The 20,746-nt window shown below is 35.8% G+C and overlaps 1 protein-coding gene across 6 annotated transcripts in view; it reads left to right on the top strand.

The window, feature by feature from the left end:
* The window catches only part of LOC129005370 (putative inorganic phosphate cotransporter), a 96,334-nt gene that overhangs the window by 54,996 nt on the left and 20,592 nt on the right, over positions 1 to 20,746 (top strand). For 5 of the 6 annotated variants that reach the window (XM_054434267.1, XM_054434249.1, XM_054434263.1 and 2 more), the window contains exons 2-5: positions 5,888 to 6,018; positions 7,724 to 7,954; positions 12,591 to 12,678; positions 13,066 to 13,289. In XM_054434267.1, the coding sequence (XP_054290242.1) occupies positions 5,917 to 6,018; positions 7,724 to 7,954; positions 12,591 to 12,678; positions 13,066 to 13,289 (645 nt within the window). In that variant the 5' untranslated portion in view covers positions 5,888 to 5,916. Of the gene's footprint in view, positions 1 to 5,887; positions 6,029 to 7,723; positions 7,955 to 12,590; positions 12,679 to 13,065; positions 13,290 to 20,746 lie in introns of those variants that run through there. The other variant, XM_054434276.1, reaches the window with a different exon arrangement.

The following is a 20,746-nucleotide window of genomic DNA, read 5'->3' as shown; positions in this document are numbered from 1 at the left end:
ATCCGTCGAGTGGTTGATTCAGAATCGTGAAATAAAAAAAACCCTGTGTTTAATATATATGATAATATGTATACTAACACTAACTAATATTTGTGTAAACAAATAACTTGTAACATAAACATTGCTACTTAGCAATTCTTGGTAATAAGTCTTATATGCTTTTATAGCAGCCCATAAATTCATTATATAAGCCAAGTTCTGCATTTCAATCGTAGAAGCAACAAGATATAATCTACATGGTCTCTTTTATACAGCGATGAAATTAAATATTTGATAATGCCCTTTTAAATTTTTTTAATCCATTTAAATGTATCTGGAACCACAAGTATGATTTTCAAATTCATTCCACACTGTTGATAAAGTGGTACCTACCCTTATGTACTTATCCCATTATAGTACAAAACTAATAATTATTCCCAAATCTAAAGAGTAATGTTATAACGTTAAACTCAAGTAACACCTGCCCTTTTATAACAACTACATGAAAAGAAGTTTTTACTACTGAAGAGAAACTATGTCAACTGCTTGTAACAATCAGAATTATTTATGATTCTCTTAATTTGAATACTTATCTTATATTTGCTATACAAAACAAAATTTGCATATGCAGACTATTTATGCAGAATGTTTATGAATTAAAAAAAGGAATAATAAGTTCATCTGAATAAGAATTCTGTAAAATTCCCATTTTTCTAGATATTTTCCAAACTTACCTTTCCTAAAACTTTTTGATAGTACATTTCATCACTAGGGTCTAAAGTGACTCTTTTTGACCAGAGCTCAAGTTTCGCCGAGGTCGGAAAATGAGGCAAGGCTGAAAGGACACTTTTTGCTCGTGTGATGAACTATATTTTTCGTCATATTGCACCATTATTAAAAAAAAAAAAAAAAAAACAGAAAAAAACTATGATACAAATAAAACTGAAATAATTTTCATTGAAAGATATAACCTCTCAAAACAACTTCTTGCTTAGTAGCTTGTTTTCAATTTAATTTGCTAATGGAAACAAGCAGCTGTTTAGTAAGGGATTCAATAGTTTTGTCTATTATGATTGTGTTGGTGTACATTATACTATTGATATGTTGAACTATTTACAATAAGGCAACGATTAACAACAATAGGCAACAATCAAAATTCACAACTGAGTTCACAACAGCTGATTTTTACTTCCTAGAGGATAAAAACTATTTTTTCCTACAGTTACCTTACAATGTACATATTCTCTCACTAATTTGAGAAAGCAAAGTGGGCAATTCGCTCATCAGTGAGACAATGTTAACATTGTCTCACTCTAATTACTTTGTCTCACTCACTCCAGATTTGCAACGTGGAGGCACGAAATAGTGAGCACGTAACATGCAGCCAAGCTTGTATGCGCGCGAAATACGTTGGCAGTATTGGCTGTAAATCAGCTGGTCAGCTGTTGTACTGTTGTGTCATTAAATGTCATATTAAAAGTTCACTTCTATGTAAAAATGTGTCACGTTTCTTTACCAATTTATTTGTTTTATGGTAACTGTAGGAAATAGTTATTTGTGCAACTAGTGAGAAAAGTGAGCAATTGACTCACTCGAGAGAAATCCTTACTCACGAGCCGTAGGCGAGTGAGGAATGGTTTCTCGAGTGAGGCAATTGTACTTTGAACTCGAGTTGCACATTATACTTTTCCTACAGTTACCATAAAACAAATAAATTGGTGAAGAAACATAACCTATTTTTAGACAGAAGTGAACTTTTAATATACAGTATCATTTAATGTGAAGTGACAAATACAATAGTACAACAGCTGACCAGCTGATTTACAGCCAGTGCTGCCAACGTATTTCGCGCGCATACGACGTTGCCTGCATGTTACGCGCTCACTATTTCGTACCTCCACGTTGCAAATCTGGAGTGAGACAATGTAATTAGAGTGAGACAATGTTAACATTGTCTCACTGATGAGCGAATTGGCCACTTTGCTTTCTCTAATCAGTGGGAGAACATGTACATTGTTAGGTAACTGTAGGAAAAATATAATGTGCAACTCGAGTGCAAAGTGCAATTGCCTCACTCGAGAAACCATTCCTCACTCACCTACGGCTTGTGAGTAAGTATTTCTCTCGAGTGAGTCAATTGCTCCCTTTGCTCACTAGTTGCACAAATAACTATTTCTCCAGAGAGTAAAAATGCTACTTCGACCTGCAATGCATGCATTAAAAACAACTGTTTTTGCTGCAGTGTTCCAAAAAGTATATTTTACAAATGTGATGGTTTATAATTATTGTTTTAGCAATCATTGTAATTAATTGAGGATAATACATAATTACTTATGTTTATTAAGTATAGATAGCATTATTTTAACTCAACTTACAACATAACAACAAGTACAGTAATAATTGTATTGTGCAATGTATTAAATGTCTCTACTATTGTAACATTTGATCAACTGTTTATGTGTCTTATTTTATTTATTATTTTTTTATTTTATCAAGTCTTTGTTGTCTAACTGAGTACTGGATATCGTGCTAATATAATATCTTTGTAGTTAGTTAAGATTTTCAGAGATGGATTATGACATTTTGTTTCTCATGGAGAACTTAATTCACATTTTTACAATTACAACAATCCACTCTTACTTGATGGTTTGATACCATGTAACATATACTCTTACTAGGTGATGTTGGTTGAGTATACTCTACTCTTACTACTCATCCTTAATGCATAACCCCTATAAAGATTATGTTCTATCTGGATGGCAGATCCTGGATGGTGGCCCAAAACATGAAGTATATTTATGATCTAAGACGCAGTGAGCGCATCACACCTTTCTACATTCATTCTAAGTTATTAAAGCTATGTGACCTGAGATCAATCAAAATTCTTTCGCTAACCTATTCAATATTAAAAAACAATTTTCCAAAATATTTTGTAGATGATTTTAGGTTTGTAGCTGAAGAAAGTGTCAGATACTCACGCCATGCATCATTAACTTTGCGTATGCCTCACCATAGGACCGCAGTTTACGACAGAGCGTTTATTGTAACTGCTTGCCGTCTTTGGAACGATCTTCCTTTAGCTATTAAATCCCTCGATAGTCGTCCCCGGTTTGTGGCAGCGCTAAAAAATCTCTATTTTGAACGTATGGCCATGGTAGGTTTGTCGTAGGGGCCTGTGCGCATGGCGGTCGCTGACTTGTATGTATGTGTGAGTGAGTGTGTGTGTGTAAGTAGTTTTAAAATTTACTGATTTTTGATAAAAGTTTCTGTATCTGAGTTTCTGTAGATTTCTGTTTTGTTTTATTGTATAAGCTGATTATGTTAAAATATTTATATTATGTTTTAAAGTACAGGTTAAGTGTAAGAAAGGGCCATGTGGCCCTAACTTTGCCTGTATAAATAAATGATTTTTCATTTCATTTCATTTCATTTTATATTTGACATGGTGTACAACTTATTGAATTATTTATATTATTTTGTATTTGAATATCAACGCCTGTGATATTTTTTTCATTTTTCCAAGGGATTAGTCCAAAACGTAATCTTGCTGTTAGATAGCACCATTAATAGCCCAATGACAAATGGATCCAGTTACGATCTTGCTTAGAATCAAACCAGCAGCCTTCAAATTAGAAGGCAAGCACTAAAACAAATCAGCTACCTAGACAATTATGTACTATGTATGATCTAAAAGATTAATCAAAATAAACATCAAGTTAGTCAACAGTGATCATTGGTAGTTTGTATTTAATATTTTTCAAAAGTTTACAAAATTTAGGGGGGAGATATGGTACCTGTTCAAAACCTACCTTAACCTTTTTTTATAATTATAGGTGAATTATAATTCCGGGCAGTATCTGTAAAGACTGTTCCGTTTGAAGCATGATAGTAGAAGAGATGTTTATAATTACCAGTCAAAACTCTTCCACATAAAATAGCCACTTCTCAACACACAATGAAAATCCAATCACTCTTTACAGGGTTTGAAATTACGCCTTTCATTGCCAATAAAAGGATTGAGATTTGCATGCAATAGACAGCCAAGGTGACAAGATAATGAAAAGGATGGCAGCGACAATCCTTGCATAAATTACAAATATTCTTCACACTCAATGACTATTTGACCTTGGTAGAGTATGAGACCTTGTCCCACAATACTGTTTATTGCTATATGTTCCTGAAGAATGTCAATCTTGAATCTTTGGGCTGTTATTTAGTGATCCTCGCTAAGTAATCTATTGCTTTTAATGCTGTTTATGATTTAGCTGGGTATTTGCCTAACAAATACTAAACATTTTAGAAAGGTACATTATACAGCTAGTTTGATCCTGAAAAAAGTCTGGTGGTTTGAAACAGGATTCAGATGTCTTATATCATCATGAGGTTTTTAATAAAATTATTTTGAGAAAAGAAACACCTGGTATTTGACATATCTGCACATTCCAATCTGCAATTATCCTCCACTGGGCTCAACTGAATTGCTAGCGCTAGCAAACCCAGATTTCAAAAGCTGGAAAACAGGTTTAAGAAGAAACAGAGTTATTGTATGAAACTAAACAATTCAATGATGAGTTTTACTTAACATACGCTGAAATAATCATAGTTAACTACGATACCTACAAACCAGGGTGTGGGGTTTAATGCAGAGATTAGTGTTGAATGGATGCAAGATGATAGCTTTGTAAATTACTTCAGCAAGAACCATTTATTTAATAATAAATAAACTAGAGAACCCGTGCGGCTCAATGAGCCGCATAGTATGAAACATAATCCCGAGGAAAACGTTAACGTTATGCTTAAATTAGAGTAATTCTAGTTAAATCTTAGAGTTGTTTAAACACTTGTTAGAAACTAATTTTAAATATCTATATTTGCGTCGTCAAGGTTCACCTACATTATTTCTGCTCTCAGTTTTAACTGATAAATAACTTCTAATGAATACTAAACGATCTCCTTCAATTCGAGTTAACATGATGCGAAAGTTTTTCCAGCATTGTGAATTGAAGAAAACTGTTGCCTTACTGATAACCTGTGTTAAGTAATTTAAGTTGGGTTATTTTATTTCTTTGATTTGAGACATCCTCCTAATAAAACAAATTTTCTCCTTAGAGAATCCTAAAAAGTTGGGTAATACAGAATCAACCATTTCATGTGCTCCATTTTTTACATACAAACTCTGGGTTACCAACTGGACAGCCATAATCTGCTTTGAATAGGCTAAAAAAGCAACACCATTGAAAGTTGGTCAACTATTTTAACCAAGTGAATGTATATCTGGATAGGTATCTGTTAGACCAGGCCGCCTCTCTATTTCCACTCTCTTCATATGCATAAGATATCTTATTATTAATTGTCTCATTCTCCCGTTTTAAATATTTCTTCTTTGAACTTGAGGTATTTTCTGTTCTTCCAACAAAACTGATTAACTGTTTACTTGGTCTTAACCTCCTGAATATTACAAACATTAATATTTACTCCCAAAAAGCTAATGAGTTTCTTTTTATAAACAGCTGTTTTTTGTTTTAAAATTTGTTCCATGTATTTCTTATGGGGAAAATCCGACCTTTGGGAAGGTCTCACGCCCTTAAGAGTGGGAATTTCAAAATTCTAAAACCTTATTGCAAAACTACATATTGAGACGAATCTTTTGACACCTTAAACATTGAAATTGGTCCACAAATAAGGGAGGAGTTGCGTTAACAAAAAACGGCTTCACGTATTATATATATATATATATATATAGATAGATATCAACAAGGTCCATTTAAAAACCCCAAAAATGTACATGGGCAAATGTAATGGTAAAATGAAATGTTTTTGATGACAAATATTCTGGTAACCTTCTTTAAAAGAGAATGATCCTACATACACAAATTAATAATTAACATGTATCTTTCAACTGTTGTAGGTTTTGGAACGCGCCACTGCCAAGCATGCATGTTATTCCTGGGGATGATCTTTGCGTATTCGATGAGGGTAAACCTTTCGGTAGGGATTGTGGCGATGACGGCAAAGAAATCTTCAAACACAGGCTTCCCGGTAAATGCAGGTACCAGCCTAATGTTTGTGAAGTCTGTCTCAAAGTAATTAGTGCAACTATTGTCAGACAGACAAATATAGCATATTTGACAGACAAATCTCTGTAAATACTTTGTTGGAATAAAGAGATAATTCACTCATAATTCATTCATTCATTCATAGAAGGTTAATCAACTCAATTTTTCAATTCAACAGTTTTGAGGTATTAAAAAAACTTGATTAAATCATCTTCAGAAACATTCTGCCCTATGTTTGCATTAACTTCACATATGAGACAGATTTTGTTAACATTGTAAGTGGTTGAAAATTCTTTAAACAAAGGAGTAAAAACTATTTATGAACAGGAATTCTATATTTCACAGAGGAAATATTGGTTGTTAGGGGTCAACATAAAATTTTCACTTTTTATTTGCCTCTAGAAGTATGCATTAAAATAAGCTTTTTTACGAAATTCTGAGAAAAACTTTTGAATGGAGAAAAGATGAAAATACAAATCTTTTGTTGAAAATAAACTTACAAGTACCGTACTTATTTACTGCTACCTGATAATAAAATGGAATAGCTAACCATTTCTAACATTTGCATTATAAATAAGTATTCTACATATAGAAGTCAAATATAGTACCTACTTTTGTTGGCTTTTGATATTTTCTATACAAAAAAATTCACCTGCAACTATATTCTAGTACCATAGTCAAGTCACATAATCTTGTTTATGTCCCTTGCTATATAATTATTACTCAAGGTTATCATGGCATCTTGTTTATGTCACTCACTGTATTATTATTCTAGGTAGCCTTTGTTAAATATTGGATTACAAATTGATATATGTTTTAGTTCATTTTAATAGGTTTAAAAAAGTTCTAAAAATGTTATAGTTATTTTTGGTTTCATGTAGATGCTAGCCTCTGGATTGCCAAATAATATTAAAAAGGTTCAAATACCTGCTATTAGGCAATCCGATGTTGTTGTAGTAAACACAACTTGTTTCTGGACCCAAACTCCACGGGGTTAGCGTTGTCTGTTTTCTTAATTGATCAGTTACCTTAAATGTTTCGTGTTCGTGTTTGTGTCATGTTTAAATGTTTATTTATCATTTTCGTGTTAAACAATATGACGCTCTTTGTATGAAGAAAGAAAACATTTGTTCCCTCGTACAGCCTGATAATGGTGCCATACCAAGGCCACACTAAAAAAACAGGCCGTAATGCTGGTCCAGCATGACGTCACGATAGAAGACGGCAATGACGTAATTTTGCCGTTTGTGATCAGCTGCTTGTTTTAATCTTTCATTGGAAAATAAATAAATAAGTACTTATACGTCATAGCCGTCTTCCATCGTGACGTCATGCTTGGCGAGCATTACGGCCTGTTTTTTTAGTGTGGCCTTAGCCATACAGGTGCCACAACTAGTTGTATTTACCACAACAACATTGGACTGCCTAATAGCATGTATTTGAACCATTTAAAATTATTTTTGGTGTTTTTTTTTTTACATAAAGCGATCTAGTAGCGTTGTTGTCAGAAACAGAAAGGACCCCTAAACCAATTTCACACAAATTAATAGTTCTCTAATAAGACAGTCGATGAAAAAAATCACCCCAAGTAATATGGACTCTTAACTGTAATCTTTCAAGGATTACTCCCTTAATTTTTTTTTTAAGGCTAACAAAACTTTTGATGTGTAAATAAATCATATATCTAGATACTCCCGTGGGACAATGCCCTCCAAGGGATCATTCTGGGGTCGTTCTTCTGGGGTTATATGATGACACAGATCCCGGCCGGCCAGCTGGCACGGAGATTTGGCCCTAAGTATCTCCTTGCCGGTGCCATGTTGTTATGTAGCGTCTCCACCATTCTTAGTCCATACATTGCCACCAACTACAGCTGGGTTTTTTTCTGCTTCACCCGGGTCCTTCAGGGTCTCTCGCAGGTTAGTGTCCTACAATCTGTAAACTAAATGTAAAATAGCTATGATTACTTTAAAGTGTGTCACACCTTTTGTTAGTTCGACCACTGGATGGATCAGACGGCACCAAAAAGGTCTCGTTTTAAGAAAACTGTTTTGATCCTAATAGTTTTTTTTTATAATTTGTTCAGTAAAGTCTATTGGCAAACATTTCTTAATGAAATGTCTTGAAAAGATTCATAATTTTTTTTTACCTATTTACTTAGTAAATGATGTACAAATTTTATTACTTTCCGTAAATTTAATAACACGTACAGTGTACAATGCTGATCAAGAAGTTATAAAATTTTATTGAAACACTTGGTTGCATAAGCCTGATGAAAAGCCTTGTCCCATTATCTTGAATCAAGGCAGGATTCATAACTGTACAAATATTGGCTTTTATACTACTTAAACTGTTAAAAAATTAATAAAAATGCAAAAAAAAACTGTTAAAAAACTGGTATTTGCATAAAATATTACATAAAACTTTTACGATAACACTTTAAATTGAAACATGAAACCGATTTGTAATATCATATCAATCTATAAATTCGAGGGCTGTCCATAAGTTAAGGTCACTAACAGGATCCATTTTACAACTTAATGGAGCCTGTAATTTAGTTTAGACTAACTAAACACAATAGTCATTCAAAGGTTTATTGCGGACATTTTCCATCACGAATGTAAAAAACAATACACAACGTTTCGGGATCTGGAATGTGATCCCGTTCTCAGGTGAAAAAAACTTAACTAACACATTACAACTAACAATACACAAACGCCCAACCTAAGTTGGAATACACTACAGAGGGTATAGTAGTAAAAAATATGCACTGTATAGCAGTCAAGTCATGATACAACATGCAAATCACAAAACACTATAATCTATAAAAGGTAAAAAAATTCACACAATGGAACACTAATAGCACCGTTCGCAACCAATGAGACTGAAACAACATGGCTGACCAAGATTCCAGATTCCAGATTCCGAAACGTTGTGTATTGTTTTTTACATTCGTGATGGAAAATGTCCGCAATCATTGGCTTCGTCAGCATCAAAACTTTGAGGGGGACAAATGTAGGACTTTGTCAGGGGGGGAACCGGGGGGCTTGGGGGGTGTGGAGCACCCCCTAATAAGGCAGGGGGGTCCGGAATTTTCAAAGCCGTTTGGTGACTTTCTAAAGCCATTTTTGACACCTAAAACCGTGCTCAATTGTCCATAAACTCCAATTTTACCTGTTGTTTGTCATGAGCAAATAGACATTTTAAAAATTAAACTATGACGATTGCATTAATGAATTTCAAAACACACTGTAGACTACGGCCATATCCTCCTAAAAGCCGTTGGGTGACTTTCTACAGCCAGTTTTAACGTCTAGAACTGTGTGCAAAACCTCCCATTTCCCCATTTATTTGTCATTAATAAGTAGACATTTTTAAAACTAACTACGACGATTGCATTCATAAATCTCAAAACATATTGTAGGCTACGGCTGTATCCTCAAAAAAGCTGTTTACTGACTTTCTAAAGCCATTATTAATGTCTATATCTGTGTCCAACTGTCCAAAAACCTCCCGTTTCACCTGTTATTTGTCTTTGTCTTGAGTAAATAGACATTTAAAAAATCAAACTATGACGAACTTGCATTCATGAATTTCAAAACATAGGCCTACTGTGTAGACTACGAAGCCATATCTCCTAAAAGCTGTATGGTGACTTTATAAAGCCATTTGTAACGGCTAGAACTGTGCCCAATTGTCCTAAAACCTTCTATTTCACCTGTTATATGTCATGCAAGCAAGTAGATACACGTTTTTTAACCTTACGTATTTCTCCATTTCATAGATCTGTCACAATATGTATACTGTAGTATCAAATTCAGTAATAGCATTGACTATATAAACTTTAAAAATAGTGTTTATTTAGTCAATGGTAATAGGCTACTGGTAGTACAAGTACGCTGATTTATGATTGATGCCTGTGCAAAGTCAGTGGCTAGCAGACAATTTCACAACTAACTAACTAGCCTATGAGTATGGAACATCAGGAAATCAGCTGTTTCCCCGTCCTCGCTCAGCCCCTAGCATCACAGATTATAGAACCTCCTAGCATGTCTACAGCTGACTGCTGTAAAAATTTGATGATGCGTACAACTTTCCATAGTGTAATATTGTTTTACTAGTGGCTTGTAGGGGCAATAGCCCCTATATACAGTATATGTAATATATTCTAATAATTATTTTGTACAAATTATTTGTCTCATGGGTTACCGTACCCTACCTTGAATTATCGTTTAAATTTTTTGTATATTATAATAATGTATAACAGTTATCACATACCTGCATAATTCATTTTTATGTCTGCTCTGTTTAGGATAAAAATTCAAAAGGACTCTTCATGGTGGGTTTGTCACATAAATTTTCTAATCATAATACAGCAAAAGAACATTTTCAATAATCTTCACTATTAATTAAATATATATACATTTTTTTTTATATAGACAAATTCACTTAGAAAAACAGAACACATAGAGATAATGTCATCTTCCAAATTGTAAAATACTAATTCTGTAACAAAATCTCTCTGAAAACAACATTTGTTGTGTAGTATCCATTTTGGTCCATTCCTTGGTCTTTATTTTTTTCTATTTCTATTTTAACGTCATCTGGCCGCTTTACCCGGCTAAAAGCAACATAAAGTTGACCATGGGTAAACACTGTTTTTTTTTTTAATAAATTCCAACTTTTGGGAAGGTTTGGCCTTGCGCTTTATTTATAGTAATGGTGAAAGATAATCGCAATGGGAATTGAATCCTTTGTAAATTTAAAGGGCATATTAGGATCTGTAGATATTAGTTTTATTTTTGGCATGAAAAATATGTTCCTTTTCCCTACTCCAGTAATTACTACTAACTTTACACTTTTTTCAGACATACCCAACACAACCAATCGTACTCCATTAACTAATCCAGACCCTATTTCTTATGAGCATCACTATTGAACCAACTTTTAAAACTAATTTGTGTAGTGGCATTCCAGATGGTGTAATTGAATTTATAAACTCAATTGGTATGTTCAACCTCTCTGTAGGGTCTTCTGAAACTACTTCATAATTACTGTAGTAGATTTTTAATACTTCTTCATTTAAATTATCACAATGTTCATTTAAAGGACATACAATTATTTGATTGGAGTAGTTTTGAATATTTTCTGGATTTATTGAGTTGTCATAAACAATTGCACAATCAGAGAGAACAAAGTTATCTGGAATGTCAATTGCCGGTGTTGCCCTATTGCTCTCTAAGATTCCATTACCTAATATAAGCGTAGAAGCCAATCACAAAATGCTGTTTCATTTTCATTTGCACGCATGTTTACTTTCAAATGCACTATAGGTACATACAATACATATATTACATACTACCTTTAACACTATTAATACAACTTTTGTAGCCAATAGTCAATGATATTACCATATGCTTTAAATAAATCTAAACCACATGTTTTAAAGTAAACAAATCGGACATGACCTGGATTCCCATGCTATTTAAATGTGATTTATTTTATCCTGTAATAACCTTTTGGTGCATAAGTAAGAAAAATGAGTATTTTCCCCAAAACTTCATGCCCAGACCTTTAAAATGAGACCCCTCCCAGCTTTCTACGGCCTCCAGTTCGCTCACAATTTCATTGTAAAATTTTGGGCTTACGGAATTAGATATATAGATTCGTTGTGCTATTGTCCACAAAGTTTATCTATGTGGAACTTAATACTACTCCTGCCATCGCTTATTAAGTTTAATAAAAACTACATTGATGATGTCTGTTTTATGGCATTGCGTGTTTTAAGAACGAAATGTATGTTTAAATTTACAAAACTGAATTCAAATATTGGGGGGGATGCGTCCCCCATGTCCCCTATGGCAGCGATGCCTGTGTCCGCAATAAACCTTTGAACAACATTAACTCACCATTACCAACAATGAACTTCAAACAAAGAACAATAGTCATTTTCTTTACTTCCCCCAATACTATACTTGCCGGTCCTTTCCCTATGCGACAGTTTGTTGTAGTAGCTGATTATGTTGTGGGAGGGAACCAACGCCTCGCCAAGTATGAAACATGTTTTGTAATAACTAATAATATTCTAGTCCAAGGGGTCAACCACTGTTAAAAAAGTCCATCGCTAGTTGATAGGCCTGGATGGACAAATGTGATTAGCATAAAGAAAGTGCAACAAAGCATTGGTTGACAATTTGTTCATCATAATTCGGGTCATTAACTCATTCACTGTTGTTTGGGATATATATTTTAGAGTTTATTTTTTCATTTTGTTTAATACCTTGCTATCAACCCTATTTTATAATTTTATAATTAGGTGGTTTATAATTATTTTGACTTTTTATATGCCAATTAGTATTTCAAAGAAAACCTTTTAGTAGGCTATAAACAACATTTTTACTTAAAATATTTTGTGTTAAATTTTTAATAATGTATATTTCTTATTTTCCTAAACTTTAACTTTTCTTCAATTAAAGAAAAACCAAAGATTTAAATAATTTTTTCATAAAAGAGTACTATTATACTCACAGTATTTCATGTTTCACACTTTTCCAGGGATTTCTCTATCCTTCAATCAACACTCATATGGCAAAGTGGGCTCCGCCATTGGAGAGAAGCAGAATATTCTCATTTGTTTTTGGAGGTGAGCAGCTCTTCTGTTACATATTTATTTATTTTGTCTTATTTACAAAACCACCACTTTGTCCGATGATTCAGTTGTTTTCTTTTTGAAAGTCTGTTTAAATTCAAGTTTTTTCAGTCATACAAGGCCTAGATATACAGACTGTCCCAAAAGTCCCGGACCGGTTTAATATTTTCTAAACGACACCAGATAAATCAATAAGATTTGGTACATCAACACCACACCTAAAAATCTACTTTTTTAAGGAAATATCAATTTTCTGTCATATCATGGAGACGTCCTCCACAATCGATCGCAAAGCACTGGTAAACTTATTGGTTAGGTAGTATATAGGACTTAGACAGTTTTAAATATGATTTTTCTGTTTTTTTTTTTTTTTTTTGGCAGGTACCCAGTTTGGCACAGTGGTCACACTGTTTGTGGCAGGCTACCTAGCAGCTGGGCCTTACGGGTGGCCAAGCATCTTCTATGTGACGGGTCTGTGTAGCGGACTGTGGGCCATAGCTTGGCTCTTCGTTGGAGCAGATTGTCCTGACTCTCACATCTCTATCTCAGAGGAGGAGAGGATCTACATCAAGTCTACTCTCGTCAGCAACTCCGACAAGAGCAGTGTGAGTGAGACAGGTGTAAATATTTAGTGGTGGCTGATGTATTTTTTTATATATCTGTATAGATAAATAAAAACATAAATATAGATATTATAGATAAATAATTTACTTTTAGCGAATTTCCCATATAGAGACTGAGCTATTACCGTAAAGTGGTTTAGATACCTGCATTTAAGTAATCCAATACTTTATGTTTATGTCTATGTAATGCTTTATGTTGCAACCGCTTTCAACTACGTAGAGTCATCTTCAGGCTTGCAAGGATATAAGTTGTCACTTCATTTGAAGGTCGTCGTAGTTTTTAAAAACGGATAAACACTTATCATGAACATTGAACATTGAGCACTGACGTTTAACATTTAAAAAACACATAAAATTACTGAGAAGGTGAGTGACGTGTAGGACGTGTGAGTGGGCGTCAGACCTTCTTCCCCTCTTTTAAAGATTTCAGATATCAGTTCATTGTCATCCATACTTTACAGTTGTTTGTCTCTGACAGAACTAGTTCGGCCAACAAGAGCCGGAAAACAAGTACAAAACGTTCTTGCGTGCTTGTCAGAACTTGTAGCAGGCACTGCTAGCCGGTACAGGCTTTGTCTGTAAACGCATAGGCTTGATAGAATGTAAACTTTTCTCACACCAACAAGCGGTTGTAACCAGCTTTCTTTGTGAATACACCCTTAAAAAGCCCACTTGTTTCAATTGAATATTGATATTCTACCAAAATCTAGCTGTTATTTAAAGATAAAATGAATGCAACCGAGCACATTTTAATGCTAATATCAGTGAAGGACTTAAAGTTAAACTTTAAAAAATGTTGCCAACCAGGGACTGTGTGCTAAATGCAAAAGGAAAACTCATTGATTTGAAACAAATTTGGAATATAGTGCTATAGGTCGGCCGCTTAGAAAGCGTCCTCCTCGTAGCATTGGTGCGAGAGAGAGATACTGAGCTGTGGGAGTGAGACAGACTATGGCTCTTCCCCCACTCCGCTGCCGACCCACCCCCAACCTTCCCGAACACAGCTAATCAAATTAAATTATACAGCAACAGCTGATCAAAATGTAAACAATTACGTTCTTCATAACTTGAGAAAAATAGGTCCTGCAAAAAATATTGTATAGCCGAAATCGCATCAATATTTGAGCATCATGAAATGTTATTATATCATTGTTTAAGCAGTTCCATTTGGTAACACAGGATTCCAACTCCCATGACACCGTCGTGCCGGTGTCGAGTCATGCAGTGTGAAAACGGCCATTGGCAGAGAGGGGGATCATACCCTCCCTCGCCGTTACCTCCCCTACATGCGCTAAAAAGTTTGCGCAGGTCGTTTTCTAAGCGGCCGACCTATAGGATTTCAATGACCAGGAAACTGTTTAGAAATTGTATATAAATTTTGCTATATCTTTTCACGTTGTTGTGTCACGTAAATCGCATTTGCGGTTAATGACTACGATGTTTCCGTAATCGCAAGAGATGATCCCAACGTTGCCTTGGTTTTGGAAAACAGATAATCCATTTGTCACTAATCAATTATGATCCAGATTATCCTACATGAAACTTTTTAATTACATTTATAAAGAGAAATTTGCTAATTTTCCATTGATCTCAAGCAAAGACTGCCACCCAGTAGCAGCAAATTATCTTTATATGTGTTATTTTTATGATTTTAAGGAGTGAGTCATCAGAAAAGTTTATGATATATATTTTATTGAAATTTTAAATAGTAATAACAACAGTGACATCAGTGATAAGTCCACTAAACAAATTTGTTTCAAAGTAATCAATCCGGAAGCCTATTTGAAAAAGGTAACAGATTAATTGAAGTGAAAGTTCAGTTATTAGTGACAATTGATCTCAGCAATTATAGTTCCTTGATGAGTTTCCTAAAAGCCTTTGAGGAATTGGTCTTCTATGTCACCTGATAAGTCTTAAACTTGACAACTTCCTAATGCCTAGGGGGGGGGGGGGAGGAATTGGGCCATTAGTGTTAAACCCAAATAACATGCATTTGATTTAGGAAAATAAGGTTTTTTTGTTATTTACACAAAAACTAAAAAAGATACTGTTCATTTATGTATTAATTAAACTGTTTTAATTAAATACCAATTTGAAACAAGATAAGTGTTTATTCTAAGAAATCATAGCATAACATAATCAACAACTAGAGATCTGCTGGTTATAGCAATACCAACATCTACCTCTTTAACTTTTTAATGGATGAATAAATCTTCTTTGCATCTAAATAGTCTTCCTTCAATTGATACAATGTAAGTTCTCAACCCAATTCACTTTCTTCAGCTCAAAAAATGACGAAAAATAATCTGTCATTATAAGAAAGAGGTCACTGTGCAGCTGGAAGAAGTCGATTCCAACTCTTTGCCATGCTCTTGTTGGAGTATTGTGAGGCTGTAAGGGTTCTGATTTCTGAGCTGGAGCGTACTTTTGGCAAGGCCAACATGTTTCAACCTGGGGGGTAAACTTGCCTAAAAATGTTCAAATGGACTGTATGTTGAAAGAGCAATATTAAAAACTTGTCACTAATTATTTAACAGATAATAATGAGATTGATGAGGTACCTTCCTTTTAACTGAAGTGTTGAGAAGACGAAGCCGGTAGACGTACACGAGTTTCTTCTGCTGGCCAGCTATTGCGTATTGCTCGTACACAGACCCGGACCGGCAGTAGTAGTGTTTCACTTCACAAATGTTCAATAGTTCACTTTTAATATGTGTCACTAATAATAATTAAATATACTTTGGGGTTAAGAGATGAGAGCAGCAATTGGGAGTTAATTGTGCCGGGGACATGTTAGTAGTTGCATGAATGCAAGAGAACTGGGGCGAGATTGGGGTTTCCAGACATCACGTGACAGGACAAAGGTTATTGTATGATATGAAACGTCTGGAAATATCTAGGTAGCGCTTGAATACGGAACATGCCGCCCGCCTTGAACCGTACATGGTTCAAAACATTGAGAAAGTTACAAAGTGACACATAATGAATATGGATTGACATTGAAATATAAGAAACATAGATTAATATATATACATAACATTGAAATAGAAATATGTTTGAAAATAGAATAAACATTTTGTTTGGTCTGATAATGAGATCAGGGGAGCGGGTACACCTTGGTAGCAGGACGACAGAAGGTTCCCCGCTGAGTCTTGATGGTGACAACTCGGACGATGCCGTCTGATCCAGGCGAAGTCTTCACTATGCGTCCAAGAGGCCAAAGTAGTGGTGGTGTTCTAGGGTCCTGAATTATAACGAGATCACCCACTTCTAGATTCTTGTTGGGCTTTTCCCATTTCTTTCTTTGTTGTAGCTGATGTAAATATTCTTGATGCCAACGTCGCCAGAAGCGTTGATGTAGGGCTTGTACAGTTTGCCAATGGTTGAGACGATTTTCGGGAACCTCTTCAAGATTTGGTTCCGGTACTGCCACAAGAGAAGTGCCGATAAGAAAATGACCCGGAGTAAGGGCTGAGATGTCGGATGGATCTGCGGATAACGCTGTCAAAGGTCTCGAGTTTAGTACAGCCTCCACCTGTGTGGCGAGTATTATTATTTCCATTAGTGTTAGAACTCTATCGCCTATGACTCTTTTCAGATGATATTTAGAACTTTTTATAGCACTCTCCCATAGGCCTCCTTGGTGGGGAGCGGCTGGTGGTTGAAAGTGGAAATTTATTGAGTGATCTAACGCGAAGTTGTTAAGAGCATCTTTAGTGTTTGATTCCTTGATGAAATTCTGAAAAGTTTTCATGAGTTGCTTTGAGGCTCCAACATAGTTAGTTCCGCAATCTGAGTATAAGTGGGCACACAATCCACGACGAGAAACAAAACGTTTTAGTGCAGCTATGAAGGAGTCTACAGATAGGTCTGTTACAATTTCTAGGTGCACAGCTTTCATAGCAAAACACACAAAGAGGCAGAGGTATGATTTTAACCGTTGAGTGTTCCTAGTTGAATGAACTTTAATGTCAAAATGTCCACTATAGTCCATGCCAGTGTGATAGAATGGCCTTACAGGTTTTAATCGAGTTTCAGGAAGATCTCCCATCAGTGGAGGTTTGTTTACAGGCTTAAGTCTGAAACATCTTTGACACTTGAAAATCACAGATCTTATCACGCTGCGGGCTGATAATATCCAAACCTCTTGAGACAGAATAGACTGCAGCAATTGAGGGCCTGCGTGTAGATGCTTTAGGTGATAATGCATAATCAACAGTTTGACAGCACAGTGAGATTTAGGTAACAAAACTGGATGTTTCGCATCTTGTGTAAGGTTGGAATGTTTCAACCTGCCGCCTACTCGCACTATTCCACTGTCATCAATATATGGGGATAAACGAGCAAGTTTTAAGCTGCATTGAGATCCCTTTTTGAGAGCAGAGATGTCATCCTTAAATGATGTATTTTGTATGAGTTTGAAAATTCTTATTTTCGCAGACGAAGTTTCTTGGCAAGTAAGTCGTCCGATGCGGGAATCATTGGCTTGTAGATTATGAATGAATCGCAATATATATGCCATGACATTTACAAGTTTCCTGAAACATGAATATTTTTCCAGTATATCAAAATCAGTGAGTTTAATCTTCTCTGTGGTTGCTAGAACGTTTAGAGGATTTGGCCTTATTTCAAGAGTGTCATCATCAATAACAGGTGTGAATTTTGGCTTAGGCCAAGAATCTGACGATGACTGTAACCATTCCGGTCCATTCCACCATAAATGATGAGTCACAAGTTGAGAGGGTGAAAGACCACGAGTGGCGCAATCTGCCGGGTTGTCTTGAGATTTGACATAATTCCATGAGTGAGGAGAGACCAATTCTTGGAGTTCTGAAATACGATTGGCAATGAAGACTTTCAAGCGGTATGGAAGAGTACGTATCCAGGTTAGGACAATTGTGGAGTCACACCAAGTATAGATTGATTCAATCTTCATATGAGCAGAGAGTATGTTTGAAGAATATTGAAGAAGTTTTCCCAGTAAGTGAGCGCCACAAAGTTCAAGCCGAGGCAGAGAAATTCTTTTCAAAGGAGCGACTTTTGATTTAGAGACGATGAGATAGAGCCTTGTATTCTCTTGAGAGTCAGTGACACGAAGGTAGACAACAGCAGCGTAGCCTTTCTCTGAAGCATCGCTGAAGCCGTGGAGTTGCACAGCCGTATGCAGAGAAGTAGAAATGTAGCGTGGAATTCTTAATTCTTGAATTATTGGGAGTTCTTCTAAGAATGAATGCCACTTGGTTCTAACATCATTTGGAACAGGTTCATCCCAAGTTAGCCCTGTTGTCCAGAGATACTGAATAAGTGTTTTTGCCCAGAAAATTACGGGTGTAAGAAATCCTGGTAAATCATACAGTTTAGCGATTGTAGATAATATTCTTCTCTTTGTAAGTATAGCACTTATTTCAACATCCTTAACCTTGTAAGAAAGCATGTCAGACTCTGGAGTCCATTTTAGACCTAGGACACTGAAGAAGGCTTCACGATTTTCAGTTAACTCCACTGGAGTCTCTTTGTGTTCAATTGGGACTTGGTCCAATAGTTGGGGTGCGTTGCTAATCCATTTTCGGAGTTCAAAACCTCCTCTAGCGAGCAAGTTCTTGAGTTCATTCTGTGCAGACAAAGCTTCATCAAGACTTTCTGCTCCAGCGATGATGTCGTCATAAAATATTGATTTAGTTAGAATCTCAGACGCCTTGGGGTATGAGTGACCCTCATCTTTGACCAATTGTTGTAATGTTCTGATCGCAATGAAGGGGGAACAGTTGAGACCGTAGGTGACGGTATTTAGCTTTAAGACTTGAAGGGATTCATCAGGGTTGGATCGCCAAAAGATTAACTGATATTTCTTGTCATCTTCAGCCACCAGAATCTGGCGATACATCTGTCGTATATCACAAGTGAACACAAACTTGTGACACCTAAAGTACAGCAAGACATCACTAATATCATTCTGCAACTTAGGGCCAGGCATGAGGATATCGTTTAGGGAGACGCCATTGTTTGTTTTGGAACTACCATCAAATACGACTCGTATTTTGGAATTAGGGGGATTCTCCTTAAATACTCCATGATGGGGTAAATAGTAACATTCACCAGAAAGGGGTTGCTCACATGCACTCATGTGACCTGATTTGATGTAGTCATCCATAAATTCGGAGTATAAATCTTTGAATTCGGGCTGAGCAGCAAATTTTCTTTCCATCGCTTTAAGTCTAAGTTGAGCTGTACTACAAGATTCACCTAATAGTGGATGATTTGGTCTTTTCGGTAACTTAACAACATATCGACCAGAGTTATCACGTGTATGGGTTCTTTCAAAATGCTGTAAGCAGAGAACATCTTCTTCTGACTGAGTCTTGACACATGTCGGGGGTTCTTCGATTGACCAAAACCTTTGAAGTGAACTGTGAAGGTCTCCATCATGTGTAGTGAGAAAAGAAACAGTTTTTGGGATTGATAACTCAGATGTAGCAACAGGAGCTATGCCCATTACAACAAATCCGAATATAGTTCCTAAAACTTGGGGCAGGTTATGGCCTAAGAAGTGCTGCTCACCAGTCAGTGAGAGAGCGAATAAATCAGCTCCGATCAATAGATCAATTTCTCCAGGTTTGTCAAAACAGGGGTCTGCAAGAACAAAATCATTTAAAGATCCCTTCACTTGAGGTGAGACTGGGATCTGAGGCAGTGGTGAAGTGATACGATTCAAAACCAAGCATGGATGATGGTAGGCTAAGCGTTGACCATTAACTGCAGATATATCAATGTGCACTATTCCTCTAGAATGAATTAGTGAGCCAGAAATTCCTTGGATTTCATCATGTGCTCGAGTACGGGAGGCACTGATGAGCTGAACAGCTCTTTCAGATATCAATGTAAGTTGAGATGCAGAGTCGAGCACAGCACGGAGTACAGTTTGCTGACCATCTTTGGAAAACACCTGAACTAAACATGTTCCAAGTAAAATTGTTGTTTTAGTTGGGTTTAACTGGCTAGACAATCCTACAAGAGCACTTTTATTCACTGGTGCGGTGACATGGCTTTGGGGTGCGTTATTTGTAGGCGGCTTACCATATTTTTTTTCAAAAACCTTGGTTGGGTAACTTGGCTGCTGTTGTGTGGGAGTTGAGTCATGTAAGAGAGTGTGATGTCGCTTTGAACAAATTCGACACACTCTATGAGAAGGACAGTTATTAGTATCATGTAGATGGCCTAGGCAGTTGGCGCATAGATTATTTTTACAAGTGAATTCAACTCTATCACCTCTACTTTTAGCCTGAAAGGCTTGACACTTGTATATATTGTGATCGGATGCTTGACAAAACTTACAAGTGTTAGTCACTGTGACGAAAGCTGTTTTAGCTTGAGAGGAGTAAGGTTTACTATCTCGAAGAGGTTTAGGCCTATAACTATTAGATTGAGTCTTTTGCACTGAA

Source organism: Macrosteles quadrilineatus, unplaced genomic scaffold, assembly GCF_028750875.1.
Source record: "Macrosteles quadrilineatus isolate MER2022 unplaced genomic scaffold, UCM_ALF_1.0 Scaffold_1__1_contigs__length_201487025, whole genome shotgun sequence".
Lineage (NCBI taxonomy): Eukaryota > Metazoa > Arthropoda > Insecta > Hemiptera > Cicadellidae > Macrosteles > Macrosteles quadrilineatus.
The sequence above is the reverse complement of the archived record's forward strand: the minus strand, read 5'-3'. Positions and strand labels throughout refer to the sequence as shown.